This window comes from Oncorhynchus gorbuscha, unplaced genomic scaffold, assembly GCF_021184085.1.
Source record: "Oncorhynchus gorbuscha isolate QuinsamMale2020 ecotype Even-year unplaced genomic scaffold, OgorEven_v1.0 Un_scaffold_2680, whole genome shotgun sequence".
Taxonomy (NCBI): domain Eukaryota; kingdom Metazoa; phylum Chordata; class Actinopteri; order Salmoniformes; family Salmonidae; genus Oncorhynchus; species Oncorhynchus gorbuscha.
In genome coordinates this window covers 12,793-31,063 of record NW_025747123.1, presented here as the reverse complement: position 1 = coordinate 31,063, position 18,271 = coordinate 12,793, and the positions used below count along the sequence as shown (strand labels likewise).

The following is an 18,271-nucleotide window of genomic DNA, read 5'->3' as shown; positions in this document are numbered from 1 at the left end:
GTGTTTGTGATGGGTCGGGGACGGGGGACGGGTCTTTTTTTACAAAAACGTCTGTAGTGTCCGAATGTTTTGAGCAACAAACTATTAAAACCACATATTTTATTAACAGAGTAATGGGAGTAAAACAGCCTGCAGGGGTTAAATTGGGATGAGAGGGGTGCTGGGTAGGGACTAAGTAGAATGGTTTCTAATATACTTTAGTGGGCATCAGCCACTAGAAACCAAATATGATTCTAAAACACTTATATAAAAATGTGTTTATAGATAATATCAGTCCAATTGGCTGTTATAGGAAGAGTAAAGATTTTTTTTAACAAAGAAACTGTTCTGCTCTAATTAATTATAATTGGAGAAGTCTGTTTCTTGTCTAGCCATAAGGCAGGAAACATATGTAGTGTGTTAGGCTAATTAAGTAGGCTATGACATACAATCCTGACCTTGTGAGTTGACTGAGCTAAATGTATCACTCATTAGAATTGCACTGTGAATGCAGGTCTTATTCATGTCACACATCAGTGTGGTGACAGAAGTGACAGCAGAGACAGCCTGATGGTTTCTGTCAGAATGGAAAAAAGCACACACTTGCACTGATAAGCGGTTCAGCATACAAGGCATCAATACACATAAATGCATCTAGGCCATAAGAAGAGGGATTTCCTTCAGAGTCTCTCTCAAACTGTCTCGCTCACTGTTTTTTCATCTGAAAACTGAAATGGTGCTAGTTCGGTCTCCAAATTTAGAAAATAATGAGCCTCATTAAACTGAGTGAACATTCACCATCTGAACCCTATCAAAATGTTTTTGTTTGTAATATGTAATAAAAAGCATGAGCTGGCGCACACCCAGAGAATCACTGTGCCTTCTTCAGGGTGATGCAAACATATATGCTTTGGTTTGAAACAAGCTCAGGTTGGAAAAGGCGTATTTTTGTTGACATAACTTTTAATTGTTACTGGTTGTCCTTTGTTGCGTTATTTACTAGCTACATGGACAAACTTTTGATTTAGTGTAGGAGGGGCAACATGTCACAGAAATATTAGTAAGATCATCTTTGAATAACGGCCGCCCTCTGCTGGTCAATTTATGTACTGTTTATTTCTACGGCGTCCACGAAGGACCAAACTAGAAATTCCCTTTTACGGATTCGTTTGATGAGTTGTGTCCTAGCGCCATCTCCATATTTTTTTCAAAGACCCCTTTGGATACAGCCCGGCGGGGAAAGGGTTAAGGAGCGGGGGGTCCAGATGCCTCCTCTCCTGCTCGCTATGACGAACAAATGAACTCCCGGGGAATGAAATTTAAATTCCACAAAGGAGAAAAAGTCCTATGTTTCGAACCTGACCCTACGAAAGCTAAAGTACTCTATGATGCAAAGGTAAATGGCTTGTTGTTTAGCCAAGAGTTTGTTTGTGGTCACGAGGGCTGATACTGCATGCAATTCCCAAACATTTTGATTGCCATTTTTTATGACTTTATCCAATACTATAGCTAAGTTAGACATCATGTTTATTTGATATATCCGGATAGACCACATAAGGCCCGACCGAGGTTGTTTTGCTAGCTAGCTGCTAGGCTAACGTTTGCTATTAGGCTAACATACCGTTAACGTAATATGGTAGGTTTATGGAAAAAACGAGGCCATCAACAATGGCTGCAGCCGTGTTATTTGTTGCTATGCTGTTGCTATGTTGTAGCCATGTTGTAGTTGCTATCTCTGCACATGCTGTAGCCAGGTTAGCGCGGGTATATTTTCTTAGCTAGCTCGTAGCTGCTACATTTAGCTAACGTCAACTGTCATAACAACAACAGTCCGCTAACTTTGGAAGCAACGTTAAACACCAAAGGGTGAATTAACATAGCATGAGTTCACGTTAGCTAGCCTCTGTGCAAGGCCAGGGCAGCACATTACAATCAGCCAACCCGTTGCTTACATAACATTAGCTAGCTACCACCAATTAGTAATGTGTTGTTAGCTAACTAACGCGTACTGATGGCTAACTGTCTATTTGGTGTAGATGTGATACACTTGCCTGCTGTCTGTTACACGCTAACTTGAGTTTGGTTGGCTACCGCTAACTATCGTTCATTTCTGGGATTGTGTGTTGTAGGTCGTCGATGTTGTAATTGGCAAAGATGAACGTGGAAAGCGAGTCCCAGAATACCTGATTCACTTCAATGGTTGGAACAGAAGGTAAACTCACACACAAGACACAGTCTGGGGTGGGGGGCTTGAAGAAGGGATACTGGGGAGGAGGTTGGGTGGGGACAGGTAGCAGGGTTCTTGCTGTGTTCCTGAGGGGTGGGGTGGATGGGAGGATCACCCCCCCCAAATAAAAGTGCCATCCCCTGTATCTATGAGTGGTTTAGGTCAATTTCCCCATCCTTTGTGGACTCTGCCTGTTGAGCAGCAAAAGGGCTCATTTTCCAACATTCACCCTAATAAGCAAGCTACTGGTAGAAACTTTGTACGGTTGGCTAAAAATAGTGGTCACGTTTATTTAACAATCCTTTGAAAACTGTACATAGTTGTCAATGATTTTAGCCATCTATATGGTGGAAATAATTGAGTGTGTATAGCAACCTTCAGTGGAGCTTTGTTCTTGATATCACTTTGACAATACTGTCATGCCGACTGCATGCAGCTTGAATTGGAGGGGGTGGTATTTATCATCTGTTGATTTGTGCTACAGTTGGGATCGATTGGCAGCAGAGGACCATGTGCTCAGGGAAACTGACGAAAATCGCAAATTACAACGTAAACTGGCTCGTAAAGCTGTGGCTCGCATGTAAGTTTGACTCCATTGGAGAATATCAGAAAAGTAAGCATTATGTTTGACAGCAGATTTGGTGCCAGTGTCCTGTCTAACTGTGTCCACTTCAACCCACAGGAGGAGAAAGGGATGGGGGAAGAGACGTGTCGTCTACCCGGTGTTGAGTCAGCTCTGAAGACACTTCCTGAAGAGAAGGAAGAGAGTGATGACGCATGTGAGTTTGCCTGTTCCATCACACTCAAACTAGTGCTAGTGCAAAGTAGTTTATCAGAATGGCTTTTCGGTGGAAATGGCTTGCAGCTAAAATTACATGCACTTTTTGGTGGGGGTATCTTTCAGGTTTGATTACGTCTTCAGACAACAGTGACGAGGACGATTCCGAGGATCCTGAATCTTTGAAAAGTGAGGAGAGCGACTCTTCCGAAGATTTGGACAAAATGGTATTGTGTTTTGGATTATAGACTACGACAGACAAATAGGTTATGTATTGAGAAAACATATCAACTCAGTTGTTCCATTGACATTGTCAGAAATACACATTTTGACAAAATGGCTCGATGGATCTGACTGTTTGCCCATCTTATCTCCAGCAGGAAGAGCAGGAAGCTCACGCTAAGATGGAGAGTGAGGACAAGACCATCAACATAGACATCCCTGAGGTTCTCAAGAAGAAACTGGAGGATGACTGCTACTACATCAACAAGAGGAAGAAGGTGTGTCATTAAACAAAGATAACACCCGCTTTATTGTAGTTCCGTATACCTATTCATATCCCTCCAAATTCCTAGATATTGGTCATGTTCAGTAGAGACAAATTATAGAAACAGGGAGGTACTAACTGAGCTAGTCCAATAGGAACACAGATTTGTCATTTTCTGTTGCTAAACTTTTTGCCTCAATGTACCGTACTCGTACTGAATGCAACTCTTGACTTTTGACATTTCAACATCTCACTGCCAATGAGCTGTGATCATGAAGGGCCCTGTTCTTTTTCTCCCCAGTTGGTGAAGCTTCCGTGCCAGATGAACATATTGAACATCTTGGAATCATACGTGAAGCACTTTGCCTTCAACGCAGCCTTCTCTGCCAATGAGAGGTACAGAAGTCACCAGAGCACCGCCCAGACCAGCCTCAGTCCTCACTATGTTCCTCCAGAGAAGAAGTGAGTCCCCATAGTACAACATTTCCCATTAGCCTTTTCGCCTCCCATGGGCTACACAATGGTTTTGTTTGACATTGCAGCTGCCTGCCAACTGACTGATCTACAAATCACCTTGCATCATAAATAACTACTCAATGTTATTTGTAGATCAAGTATGTCAGTCACAATATTACCAATAAATGCATTACAGATTCGATGCTCTCGAACATGGTTATTGTGGATGAAATTATCTTTGTGATAGCTAAAAGCCACTGTTTTGTTTCAGTGAGGAGCTTTGCAAGGAGATGGTGGACGGTCTGAGAATCACCTTCGACTTCACCCTTCCCATGATCCTCCTGTACCCCAACGAGCACGCTCAGTTCAAGAAAGTCAGCTCCTCAAAGTTCTTCATGCCTATCCGGGACAACACAGCCAGCTCCAGCAAGTAAGACAGACACCAGGCTATGTATGCAATCCTCTTGAATAATTAACGTCGGGTAATTTTCAGGTCGGAAGATGAAACAAAATGAAGTTGAAAACGTTTCACTGTTGGAAGACACTAAGTACATCAGGCCTTTGTTCAGTTTGTATATCTGACCTAAGTTGAAAATGTCAGTGACAAATTATTGTACGTTTCTTTGGTTTTGTGGTGTTGGGTGTCATTACCAAACTGGTCCTTCTTTGACCATCTCCGCCCTTCCTATCCCAGGACCCTGCGTGAGCGCACCCCCAGCCCCTCTGGCCACAACCCCTCCACCCCCCAGTCCACGGACAGTCAACCGGCCCTGAGCGAGGCCTCCACAACCACGGCAAACCCCACCACCACCACCACGCCCAAACGCCGGCGCTGTGCCTCCACGGCCGACCCTGACGCCCCCCAGTCCCTGCGGCGCTCCACACGTCACACCTCGGGGGGTGAGCGGATGTCGGGCGAGGGGGGCAGCGGCAGCGCTACGACCTCCCCCCAGCCCAAACGCCGCCTCGCCAGCCTCGACACGCCTGCCCAGCTGCCCAAGTTCTTCCTCAATCTGGAGAAGAGTGAGTGGCAAGAAAACACACTCAAACACAATAAGCAGTTTATTGTGTAGTGCTTTACATTATGCAATGTCACCCGTAGCCTCTGTTGTTGTAATGACTATATCCACCCGCTAGATGGCACTCTTCCCTCTTGTCATACATTACAGTCCGCTCCCAAACACATGGAATATTGTCTGTGCACAGCATCTCAGTGTTACAGCACACAGTAAATGTCTGTTGTTGTTTCTGAAGTGTCCATGAAAATGTTGTCCTCCACCCACTCCCATCAGTTGATTGACTGCCGTCTGCCCTCCTGTCCCCTTCCCAGAAACCCCTGTCCACAGTGGCTCGTCCTCTCCTTTGCCCCAGACGCCCAGTAAGGAGGGCAGTGGCGTCTTCTCCGGCCTGGAGAGCCGACGGAACAACGAGCTCAATGAGGTCCTGAGCTGGAAGCTGACCCCTGATAACTATCCCCAGAGTGACCAGCCTCCCCCACCCTCCTACCTGTACGGCTCACAGCACCTCCTACGCCTCTTCGGTAGGTGTCCTCCTAAGCACTTTCTCTGTGTGTGGGGGAAACAGGGATTGTTGTTTAGTTCAATTTAGCCTCCAGTCACTCGTTCTCTTTCAATCTTGTTTTATTCCCCTTATACAGTGAAGCTGCCAGAGATCCTAGGGAAGATGCAAATCCCAGAGAAGAACCTAAGGGCCCTGGTCAAACACCTGGAGCTCTTCCTCAGGTACCTCCTATCTAATTATAGAATAATGACATGTATTCTGTACTTTTGTTCTTCTTTTAGTGATCAGCCACACACCATAACTAGGCTAGAACCAGGGCTTCAATAAGCTCTATTTCGGCTGCCATAGCTCACCTCCATAGAACCTTGGCCTGGAACGTTTCCTTTTGCTGCCAAAGTAGCCAATGTCAGGTGGTTATTTAAGAAGAAAATGTTTTCTCATTAACCTTCCTGGTTAAATACAGGTCATAAATCACGTTTTCTAAACTGGGTGGTTTGAGCTCTGAGTGCTGAAAGCTGTGGTATACCACGGGTTTGACAAAAAATACTACTTACTGTTCCAACTATGTTGCTAACCAGTTTATACTAGCAATAAGGCACCTCAGTGTTTGTGGTATATGGCCAATATACCACAGCTAAGATCTGTATCCAGGCACTCCGTGTTGCATCATGCATAAGACCAGACCTTAACCATGCTATATTGGCGAAATACTACACCCCATCAGGCCTTATTCCATTAATAACTAATAACTCCTCAAGCCACATTAACTCGCAGTGGAACTGAAGATGCACAAATCGCCAGGCTCCAGGATTAGTGACACTGACTGGGCGAAGCCCGTTATCCCCCAGTCAATCACTGCCTGGTGTGTAATTGTGCCGGCCGCCTCGCAGGAAGGGACAGGCTGCCATTTAGTTGCTGTGCCGACAACAGTTCCATGATCGACTTCCTTTGATTACGATAATGCCCACGTCAGCATTTCTTTGGACGTGCTCACTTAGCTAACCTGGTGTCTGGTTTCCACTTGATGGGCCTCTGACATTGTATTAACGTTAGCTTAGCATGCAGAAATGTTTGGACAATGCGGCAGCTTGATGGGCCTTTCCGATAAAGTGAACCTAATAAATAAATAAAAATTGGACAGCGCAGTGGAGAATAGAGAGGTGGATTTTTCCCATGAGGCTTTTTGTAAATCTTGGAGAGGGATGGGAGGGGGTCCCTGTTGGGAGCAATGGAAGTGCAGTCTCCATTGATCTGCTGACACGCACACACAATCCTCTCCGCCTATCCAGTGTTCGCCCCGTCACCTGAAGTCTAGCTCATTCAACTGGGCAGTTAGCTGTGGTGTAATGCTATTAGGTAGCAACTCTCTGTTTGTGTGATTCATACAGCTCACTGAGTGGAAAAAGTGCTCACTGACCTGTAAGCTGGCTCTCCCTGCATGCCTGCCACGGTTATTGTAGCCATAATATCGTCTAACGGGATGTGATCAGACGATGATGGCTTGAGATGTTATTTATGCAGAGGGATTGATATGCTGTTTTTGTCTGTGCATGTGCGTGCCTGTGTGTGTGTGTGTGTGCGTGTGCGCGCGCGCACCTGCATCTGTCTGTATGTGTATGAGAGACTGTCAGACTACATTCAAGTGAAGGGAGATGAGTCGACGTTACACAAGCCGGCGATTCTAATCTTTAAATCCTGCCCAGCGATCTTCAGCTGGCCCCAAACCTAGGGGATTTATTCTCTCCTTTATTAATCAAACGCCTGCAGTTTCCCCTCCAGCCACCTCTCTGCGCTGTTGTACACTGAGGGACATATGACTCCTTTCTTCTCACAGCTGGGTACGTCTCAATCTTTTTTTAAATTTAATTACATTTTTATTAACAACAAATCAATACATAAAGCACATGAGGGAACACAAACATACATAGGTTACAAACAATGGACAATCGAGCTAGGGGGTACAATATCACATTACAATTACACAAGAACCTTAAGGGACATGCATATACTTACAATTCTAACAGCTTTTTTGTTAGTAGAGCATTTAACTGTCTTAAAATACAGTTCAATTTATTTTTGTAGGGTATGAAAATGTGGTTTTCTGTTTGTAAATTTACATTTGTGTATATGAAATTTGGCCAAAAGAATAATGAAATTAATTACATAATGTTTCAGCTTATTTCTATTGTATGTAAAGAATCCAAACAGGACATCTCTCCACAATAGTGTAAGATCATCATAAATGTGTTAAATTATAAATCTACTGATGTCTTGCCACAGACTTCTTACATGAATACAATGCCAAAAAAGATGCAACACTGTTTCTGGGTGGTCATTACAAAAGGAGCCATTTTAGTTGATGTTTTCCTTAAACTTCTTCAATAAAGTGGTTGGCAGGATAATATTTATGAATCATTTTAAAGGAAACTTTCTTAATTTTGTTCACAAGTAGGTATGTGTGTGGCAACATCCAAACTTTTTTCCAAAATATATAATCAATAAATCCATTCCAATAAGGCATGACATTAGATAGATAAAACATCCTGCTGAAACAAGGATCGTATCGCTCTGTTGTTGAATGGACCAAAAGAGAAACAAATATTTCCTACTGATGAGTCAGCAGGTTCAACAGAAGGTAGGCTCTGACACGTTCCTGAATAACATAGCAACACCTGAGGGAATGGCATCTATTGCAAAATCTTTAGGTGTTACATGGACCTTGTAACGTGATAAGAATTCCTTGTAACTGAGTAAAAGACCCTCTGCATTTACCAGTTGGCTCACCAATAGGATGTTATTTGAACCAATATTCTTAAAACAAAGAAGAATTTTTTATACAATATATCCCGATTATTCCATATATAATATCTGTGTGGATAAAAAAAATATATAAATTAAGGACCATGACAAGAAAACCTGCCGATGAAAAGCAGAAAGTTTCACTGGAACTTTGTCAATATTATAATTGCAAACCAACATGAAGTTAAGGCCACCAAAAGTAGAGAAGACATGATGAGGAATAAAATTCCAGATAGAAGTGGGTCTTCTTAGGAATTGTTTTATCCAATTGATCTTAAAAGTATTATTTAAAATAGTAAAGTCCAGAAAATTCAGTCCACCATTCTCATAAGTGTTCATTACAACAGTTTTCCTAATGTAATGGGTATGGTTTCTCCACAGAAAGTTGAAAAGCATCTGGTCTATCTCCTTGCTTATTTTACTGTCAAGATATAAAGATAACTTCAGCCTTGGTTATTAGGACTCTACCTTTTAAAGATAAGTTCCTCTGTAGACATTGATTTAGTTTCTTCTGGGGTTTTTTCAAATTTAGTAAGCCTCTAGACTTTTGATCCTTTGTAATGGTTATGCCTAAATATGTAAGTTCTTATTTTACTGGAATACCATGAAGGTGTCACACAATCTTTGACAGCTATGAGTTCACATTTATTAATTTTAAGATGTTGATCGATACGGGAATTTGGTTAGCATCTTTCAGAAAAAGTGTAGTATCGTCAGCCAGCTGGCTAATAATAATTTCTTTACCAGCTATGGAAAACCTTGTACAGGACTATTATTTAAAGAATTCGCAAGAAGTTGGGTGATTAATAAAACGGGTACGGAGAGATAAGACAACCTTGCCTAATTCCTCTCTTTAACTCAAATCTAGGTGAGGTGCCATATTTCAATTTGATAGAGCTGTTACCATTTGCATAGAGTCTTCATAGCCTTACAGAAAAAATCCCCAAAGCCAAGTCTCTCAAGGAAGTGGAAGAGAAACTGATGCTCTACTGTGTCAAATGCTTTATAAAAAATAAAATAATATGAAGCTATCCTCAGTTATTAGGTCCGAGTAGTCAAGTATGTCTAATACTAGTCTGACATTGTTAGAAATATGTATTTTCCTCATGAAGCCAGACTGTGTTTCATCAATGATTGCATCCAGGACTTCTTTAATTATTTTCGCAAGTAGTAAGGCTAACATCTTAGTCATTATTAAGAAGAAAAATTGGACGCCAATTATCGATGAGCAGCACTTATTTTTAGGCTTAGATATCAGTGTTATTAACCCCTGACTCATTGTAGGAGGGAGAACATTGTTTTTAATACTCTCTAAAAAGACTTCAAATAGGAAGGGAGCTACTTGTTCAGAAAATAATTTGTAAAATTCTGATGTAATTCCATCAACACCTGGTGATTTATTGTTCTATAGATGTTTGATAGACTCTATAATCTCTTCAACTTTGATGGGTTCATCACACTGTTTAGATTCTATATCACTGATAGAGTGAACATTATTCATTGAGTCAAAAAACATATCTGTGGATTCCTGCCACATAGAGCTATACAATTTTCTGTAAAAATTGCTACAGTATTTAGCTATTAAGTTTTGGTCATCTGTAATAACACCATCAATGTTTGACTTATGGACAGTGTTATTTTTAGAGTGAAATTTCTCAAGTCTAAAGAAATCAGATTAATTCTGTTCTCCCTCCTCAATCCATTTTTCCTAGATCTAATAAAGGCTCCTTCTGCTTTTAATGTATATATATTATCCAGTTTATTTTGTAACTCAATTAGTTCCATCTTCTCCTCCCCAAGAGGTTGGCTGGGGACCTTTGAGAAAGAGAAGTTATCTTAATCATCACCTTTTCCTCAGCTCTTCTGGTCTTAGCAAGAATACTACCATATTTTCTAAGGTATTTGGACACCTCAAATTTAAAGAGCTCCCAGTTCTTGCAATAAGATTTTTCTTTACAAGCCCTTTCCCAAAAGTGTGAGAGCAGATCTTTAACATCAAATTTAACTATATCATTATTTAATAATAAGCTAATTAGCTTCCAGTAAGATGCTCTACCAAGGTTCGTATCAGGGGTAAATATTTTCATATCAATGTAAATAGTCCTATGGTCTGTGAGGGGAGTAGTACAAATATTTGTAGTAACACATTCACTATCAATACATTTGGATATAAGCCAAAAATCATTTCTGGATTGGCTGGAATCTGTTTTGTTATTCCAAGTGAATTATCTGTCGGCCAGAAGCCTCTCTCTCCATATATCAGTAAGATCAAACTTTTACATAAAAAATATTAATCCCAAATTCTGATTGGTTGGCCTACCTGGGGGCCATCTATCAGTTGAATTATCTATTGTAATGTTAAAGTCCCCTCCTATCAATAATAACGAATTGGGAAATTTAGATAACCAATCAGGTATATGTTTCTCTATAGATTCAAGCAACTCATCATTCTCATGTTTGGTGTTGTACCCGTAGAAGTTTACAGTAATGAGCGTAATGTCATTGTAACTGATCACAAGACAAATAAAGTGACCAAAGGGGCACATTCCGAGTGTAGAATATTACCACCAAATGTATTGTTCATTGTAGTGACACCGGCGGAGCATTCAGATCCATGGGAAAGCCAAATATCGTTGCCCCACTGACCTCCAGAAGTTGGCATCAGCCGAAATTGAGTGAGACTCTTGAAAAAGAAAACTCTGTTCGAAATTGTTTAGCAAATAAAAATAAGGCCTTGCGCTTTACATCGTTTTCTAACCCCTAGCATTAAGAGAAACTAAAGACAAAACAACAAAGATTATATAAAAGTATAAACTGTAGTAGGATGAGTCAAAGACGTACGAGCATTGAACGTAAACTATAAGGAACCGAGATCTGCACCATTTTAAGTCGATTTAAAGTGAAAATAGCTTATTCCATAAACTTTGAGCTAGACGTTATCTGGCTTTGAAATTCAACTCAACTGAAGATTATGTTGAAGACCAAAACAAGGGTTCTCGTAGTAAGAGAGACTAAAAACCCTCTTTAGTGCAATCAGGAACTATTCTGAGAAATAAAACAACAAATAATAATTTAAATAAAAGGATACCTACTATTTTAAGTACATATGAAAACGGATCATAAAATAATTGAATAAAAAATGTTTTACATATAAACGTTCCTGAGACCTTTTTTGGAAATAAGTATTAATAACTAAATAGAACAATAACCGTGTAAAGTCAGAGCAGACCTGTATGCCCTTTAAAACAGTATCTTAGTTACTGTATACATACAAAATAAATACAACTTTCAATCTTCGGAAATTTATAAACGAAATAGGTCTTGTCATACAAAGAGCAAACTAATAAATTGAAATACCTGAGTATTCCTGAAAAATTGTCACCTGATGCTTGTTAGGTAAACAACAAGGAAAATGGGAATACCATAGCTGAAACCTTTTCCTTCTGGTGAGATTTTAGGGAGAAATATGGATTTCTGAACCGTTGATGAAGCCTCGTCCTCCGACGAAGTAAGCATCCTTTCCCTCATTTCGTGCTATCTTGATCATTGGCCACAACTTGTTCCTTCTTTCTATGTCTTCTGGGCTGAGATACTCGGCGAAACGCATACCATGGCTCTGAAAGGTGTTCTTCCTAGCAGTTTTACAGACAGCATCCCTGTAGAATCTGGCAGTGAATAGGATGATGATACCCCTTGGTCTTGAATCGTTTTGCTGTTGCTTCTTGCCGAGGCGATGCACAACGTTGATGGTATCGCCAACTTTGTTCTTCTCTGCAGGCAAAACTTCTTGGCAGATACGGATAGCCTCTCCTCACACATCTTCATTCTCCATCTCTGGCAAGCCGTAGAGTCTCGGGTTCCACTTCTTGTGTATTGTTCCAGATCAGTGAGAAGTCTATGGTAGACATTGTTATTCTTTTCCACCCTTTGCACATTTTTTTCAACTTTTGCCACTCGTTTTCATATCCTTGATTTCACCACATGCAAACTCCAGTCTTTTTCAAGCCTTCAATAACCATGGTGTTCGCGCCTACCATTTTCTCAGTGGCGTCACACCTGGAGTTGATGAGTAAGGAGAGGGTAGCCACGATGTCAGAGTTCATGTTGATTTTTTTTTTTTTTTGGGGGTTGCAAAGAAAGTTGTCTATAAGCACGTTTCTCTCTTGTTGATTAGCAATAGAACGGCTAACTTCTTCCTTTCTTTTTTTGTCACGACTTTGCATGGACATGCCGAAATAAATGATCCAATTATCATTCCAGTCACAGCAAAGGTCTTATATCTTGAACAAATAAAAATAGTAATGACTGTAAACTTCTGTCTGAAGTGTGGTACAGAGCTCGGTAAAAAAGCCATCATCTTGGCACCTCCTCTTGGGTACGTCTCAATCGTCTATTCGGGCCTTCTTCCGCTAGTGTCATCTTTTTATTGACAGTAACCACGTTTCCATACACAGCTTTTATACAAGTAAAGTAATTTCGTATTTTAAAAAAATGTCACGATGGCTGTGATATAAACAGGAAGTTTCAGTACAGTTTTAGAAATTTGTTTTGACATGGTGGGATCTTTTTGTGTCGGTAAAGTTAACTACGAAAAAAATGGCGGTGGAAAGGCCTTTATGCGCAAATGTTGATATAATAACCACAATATCTAAGTAAACTTGGAGTCACGCGATGACATGGTGTGGGGTCCTCCCAATACGACTCTGGAAAACACGCAGTTTATTAAGCTATTATGAACTTCACAGGGTGGTAAAAGTACGGTATGAGCTGGATGCACCTTTTCAATACATATCAAAGGTTTTACTCTGGTGACATGATCGATGCGTTGACTGCCGTTTGACAAATAAAAATATTCTTATCATGTAGACTAGCCTACAAGCACTATCTGCGAGCTGTTGGCTAAACCACATGTGCCAAGACCAGACTAGGCACATTTGCTATTTAATGCAACAGTTTTGTCATAAAACTATCAGTAAGGTTGAAAATGCGCTGAACTATAGATTTTTATTCGATACATGGAAACGAAAGTGAAAAAGTAAATTTTGTGCAATGAATTTTATCTGCGACAATCAGTTTGGTGGAAACGCAGCAATGGTGGGAAAATGCGCATATTGGTTTTTGCGCGGATATATATATATATATTTGTTTTATTTAACTAGGCAAGTCATTTAAGAACAAATTCTTATTTTCAATGACGGCCTTGTTCAGGGGCAGAACGACAGATTTGTACCTTGTCAGCTGGGGGATTTGAACTTGCCACCTTTCGGTTAGTAGCCCAATGCTAGCCACTAGGCTACCCTGCCGCCCCATGAGCCGTAACCGAAAAACAAGTGGCATTTGGAAAGTGTGGTAGGACAAGTATTGTTAGCATTAAGTATCTTGCTAGCTGGTTCGAATGATCCGTTAGCTAGCCAAATAAATGTTGAGCAACATTAGCCTACTTAACTGATCAAATAATGTAGTGTTTGTTGTGAAAATTAGCTGGCTAATGAAGTCAGACAGCTCGTTACAACATCAGATGAGCTAACCAATTCGCTATTGTTAGTGTTTAAATACTGGAGAGTCCAGACCAAATCACGGGCGCTGGACAGAGTGGATTTCAGTTGTAACAAAAGGCAGTTTTAATGAGTCGAAAGATATCTTGTCCCGCAGTTTTACGTGCACGGATCTAGTTCATATAACTCTATAAGGAGTCAGGTGAAAAAGAGAGCTTATACAAAGGTTACATTCATTTTTATACATAGAATAAAGTTGGTAGAGTCTTATCGTGTTGGTCTTCTGACTGGTCCCAAAAGGTTGGAGGCGGACCTGCTTTTGCCAGAGCAGGAGCCCCATTGGTTTACAGCAGTCTTCTGTTCTGGGCACCCGACCAGTAGCAGGGGAAAAATATGTTTAGACTAGGAGATGTTTGTGTCAGGGGTTCGTGAGGTAGAGGGGCAGTTTACTATGGCTGGGTGTATGTGTTCATGCGATGGAATGTCTTTGTTTCTGGGGTGGTGAGACAACAGAGCTGAGGGGATAGTTTTAGGGGGTAGTTTTATTGCTGGCTGTGTGAGCTGGTTCCTGTTTTAGCAGGGGTACGTAAGATGACTTGTGTCAGGCGGTTTGGCTTGGCGCTGTATAATATATGAACTATGTATATGAATGTTTACATATATATATATATATATATATATATATATAACACTATATTATTAACTGGTAACGTTATACGACTCCTTGCCGTTCCTCAAGTTATAGTTGCTTTGTGGACCCTGGCAATCTGAAATGTTAACTAGTTAACGAACTATCTGTGAACAAATGTTTTCCCTCTACAGTATGTGGTTCATTTTCAGAATGAGATAATTAGTTGAAAATGAGGCGTTGCTTGTTAAACAAGTGTATTCATGGATCAAGTCGAGCTTGGGCCTGGCTTAAGCTGGATGCCACTAGAGGTGAAAGGAACACCACCCACTTTCCCTCTTTTTCACCTTTTCAATACAGTATATAAAAAGGGGTAAGCCAGGTGTACTCTGCCTGAAAGAGATCAACAACTGGTATCATGCTCTGCTGGCACATTGTAGAACCTACGTCCACAGACAGAAAGTGTACAATGTAATAATGTGCAGTGTAGCCCAAAGATATTGCTTTTGTTGTGTTGAATTTGACAGTAACACTTGTGTGAGGCGGGGATTATTACAGTTGTTTTACTCCGTGAACGTTATTTTGCACACATGTAGCATTGTGCAGTTGATCGATGTCTACTATAGTGGCCACTATAGTAGAGCAAAAAAATAGAATGCCTGTTTGTTTCATTCTATTTCTACTTAAGATGTTGTTTTTTTCCCCAAGTGCAATATTTAATGTGTATGGTCACAAGCATTCTATGATTGTAAAGGCTGTCATGGCTAACTGTAATATTAGTGTAGTGTATAGTTTATTTTTTATCAAGACTCATTTGCAGTAAAGTCTAGGCAACAAATAACACTGAATTGCTTTCTTTACATGTTTTTAGCTGTGAGTTGGGTTCACATGAACCACTTTTATTTTACACACAGTCTGAACCGGTTGATCATAGTCTGTTGTTTAATTCGTTAACCTGCATTTCAGTGCAACAGAAAAGTGTCACCTTTTTGGGCCCTCACCTGTTTGCATCCCTGAAAGTACTTAATAAAAATACTTTAAAGTACTAATACTTTACTATTTGTTTTTTTACAACTTTTACATCCCAACATTCTAAAATAAAAAACAGTACTTTTTACTCCATACACTTTCCCTGACACCCAAAATTCCTCATTTAATTTTGAATGCTTGTCAGGACAGGAAAATGGTCCAATTCACACACTTATCAAGAGAACATCCCTGGTCATTCCTACTGCCTCTGATCTGGCGGAATCGCTAAACACAAGTGCTTCATTTGTAAATGATGTCTGAGTTTTGGATTGTGTCCCTGGCTCTCCATAGATAAATAAATAACCAGGCAATTGTGCCATCTAGCTTGTTTAATATAAGGAATTTAAAATTATTTTTACTTTTGATACTGAAGTATATTTAAAACCCAAATACTTTCAGACTGTTACTCAAGTAGTATTTTACTTGAGTCATTTTCTATTAAGGCATCTTTTACTTTTACTCAAGTATGAGAATTGGGTCATTTTTCCACCACTGTGGAGAGTGCCTATATAGTGTATGAGAACGAGGATGCCTGTGTTCGCCCAGATGCTCTCCCACAAAAATGTATCCATTTCTTTTCTTATCTAACATCTGCAGAGAAATGTGGTTGAATTTTACAGCTTTTGCTCTACATTTGCACTGACTAATAGATAGGACAAACCAATAAATAATGAAGAATAGCTGTATCCACGGTCCTGTGGTCCATACAAACTAGTTCGGTACTCCACAACGACAATAATTTGTTGCCGGTAAAGCGCCTCTTAATTTCTCCCTCTGATGAGGATAATTTGTTTGCAGTCAAATTATAAGAGCGGGTAGAGCTAAGATGAGATGGCAAGATTTAGAGGATTTGGCTGAGCAGCGGATACTAAGAACATTCCGGATTATTTTCCCTACTGATTAGACGGGAGATTTTCCCTTCCTACTCTGGCGAATTGGGTTATTTTAAGGCAAGTTACTAAAAGCACTGACTGACTGCAAGCCTGGAGGGGGAAGGGGTGTTAACAAGCCCCTGTTTGAAAACACCAGGATTGGGAGTGCTGAGTAACTAGTCTTGTCCGTGACGTCCACAGTATTCGGGGAGTAAATGCATTTCCCACGGTGGTCTTTGCTTCAAATGCATTAGCTTTCTGTTGATGGCCATGCTGTGTTAACTAGCCTTAACTTCAGACTTCTACTCAGTGTGGTGAATTATACCCTGTTATGGTGTTATATCTATCTTTTTCCTTATCTCTCTCTTTCTTTTCTTCCCTTTCTTCCTCTATCCCCTCTCTGCTCCCCCAGGTTTTTGGCTGAGTTCCACGAGGACTTTTTTCCGGAGTCGGCGTGGCGTGTCGTCATCGGAGGCCCACTACTGCATGAAGCACCCGCGGGCCGTTTACTGAGGCCGTTTATCGAGGCTGTTTATCTCACCCTGCCCTGCCTCGCCCTGAACTGCACTGCTGGGAGGGGAGCTCCAAGCTGCTTCCCAAACCATCCCTTTCTTTCACTTCTTCTCTGAGACTGCGCCATTATCCCTCTCCCTCTCTCTGTTCACCCCTTGCCCTCCTAAATCCAACCCATGCAGTTATGTGGTTTTGCCTACCGGAAAGAAGTTTGGCAAGGGTCTTGGCGTCTGATCGACCCAGTACCTCACTCTCCCCAGCCCCCAACCTGGCAGCCTGGCCTAGGAACAGACCCCCCTGGATGCAATGATTACCTAAAGCATGGACGTCTACTTGTTATCCTTGGCTGTAGACAGTAACCCCCTGCTGGGGTTTTTGCCACGAGGCTGACTTTGTCTTGCTTTCTCTCGCTCTGCGCTCAAGGACCACGTTTGGCCCTCTCTCTTTCTCTAGCAGCATCTGCATCTGATCCTTCTCTCTCCGTCCACCTAGGCAAGCAAACACTGGGAGAAGGCCTATTTGATACGTTCGCTTTATGTGTGACTATTGGCTTCTCCTCGGCTCACCATGCTTGCTGCCCCAAGCCACGCTTCAGTGTGTGTTAAGTTATTTCTAAACTCTTGTAGAATGTCATTACTCTAGTAATGTCTACTATCTGTGTTCCTCTTGCTTAGAGGGGCTGGTGACGTTATGACCACTGTGTGTTCATATTGATATTCGTCATGGCATTACCCCCAATGTTTGAAAAAAGGTATTGAATTTCATTGATGTATAAATTCCTTTTCTGTGCTTGTTTTTTAAAGTTTTTTTTATACACTGTTAACTTGTAGACTCGAACAGGAACACACCTCTGAAATAAAAGTTGGAGCAATATTTTTGGCATGTGGTTTATGAATATTACTGTTGTGTTCATGCAAGACGCGTTATATGGCAGCACAATATGAACAGATAATTGACACTTGAGCCAATGTTTATCATGAATGCTGCAATCCCTGCGAATGTTGCCTTTTCAAAAGGCGTTGTCAGCTGTATAGATCGCTGTGCTATAATGCGCTGTGCATTTCATCCTGGTCCTTTTCTCTGCTGTTCTTCTCTCCTTCAACTTGAGTCCTTTTTCCTTAAGGAAACATTCACACTATAAAGGTTGTTCTAAAATATATAGCAAGATACAAGAGCAGATTGTTGGGTTTATCCTCAGGGCGAATCGGCTACGGTTTGAGATTGAACAGGGCCTTTGGTCTCAGAGGTGTGATATCAGAGATTTGAGAAGGGCAGCCCAGGGGGAGGGAGCCTGGACCAAAGCCAGTGTTCTTCAGAGGATGACGTCAGCCTCCTTTGATGTGCACACAGCGTTTTGGGTTGTGCCCCGTCTGTCAGTCGCTGGATATTGGTGCCCTTAGACCAGGAATCATCAACTAGATCATCAACTAGGTCAATTTCCTTTTTCTTCAGAGGATGGACAGGGGGCCTGAACATAATTACTAAGA

The 18,271-nt window shown here is 41.1% G+C and overlaps 1 protein-coding gene across 1 annotated transcript; it reads left to right on the top strand.

Moving 5' to 3' along the window:
• Positions 1-1,139: 1,139 nt before the first annotated feature.
• Positions 1,140-18,063, top strand: LOC124026267 (male-specific lethal 3 homolog). The gene is given in 14 exon segments (XM_046339368.1): positions 1,140-1,375; positions 2,109-2,191; positions 2,691-2,786; positions 2,889-2,914; positions 2,917-2,985; positions 3,111-3,211; positions 3,362-3,484; positions 3,773-3,933; positions 4,199-4,357; positions 4,622-4,950; positions 5,258-5,467; positions 5,585-5,669; positions 16,684-16,729; positions 16,731-18,063. Coding segments are annotated over 14 exon segments (1,641 nt in total). The 5' UTR covers positions 1,140-1,276; the 3' UTR covers positions 16,785-18,063.
• The last annotated feature ends 208 nt before the right edge of the window (positions 18,064-18,271 follow it).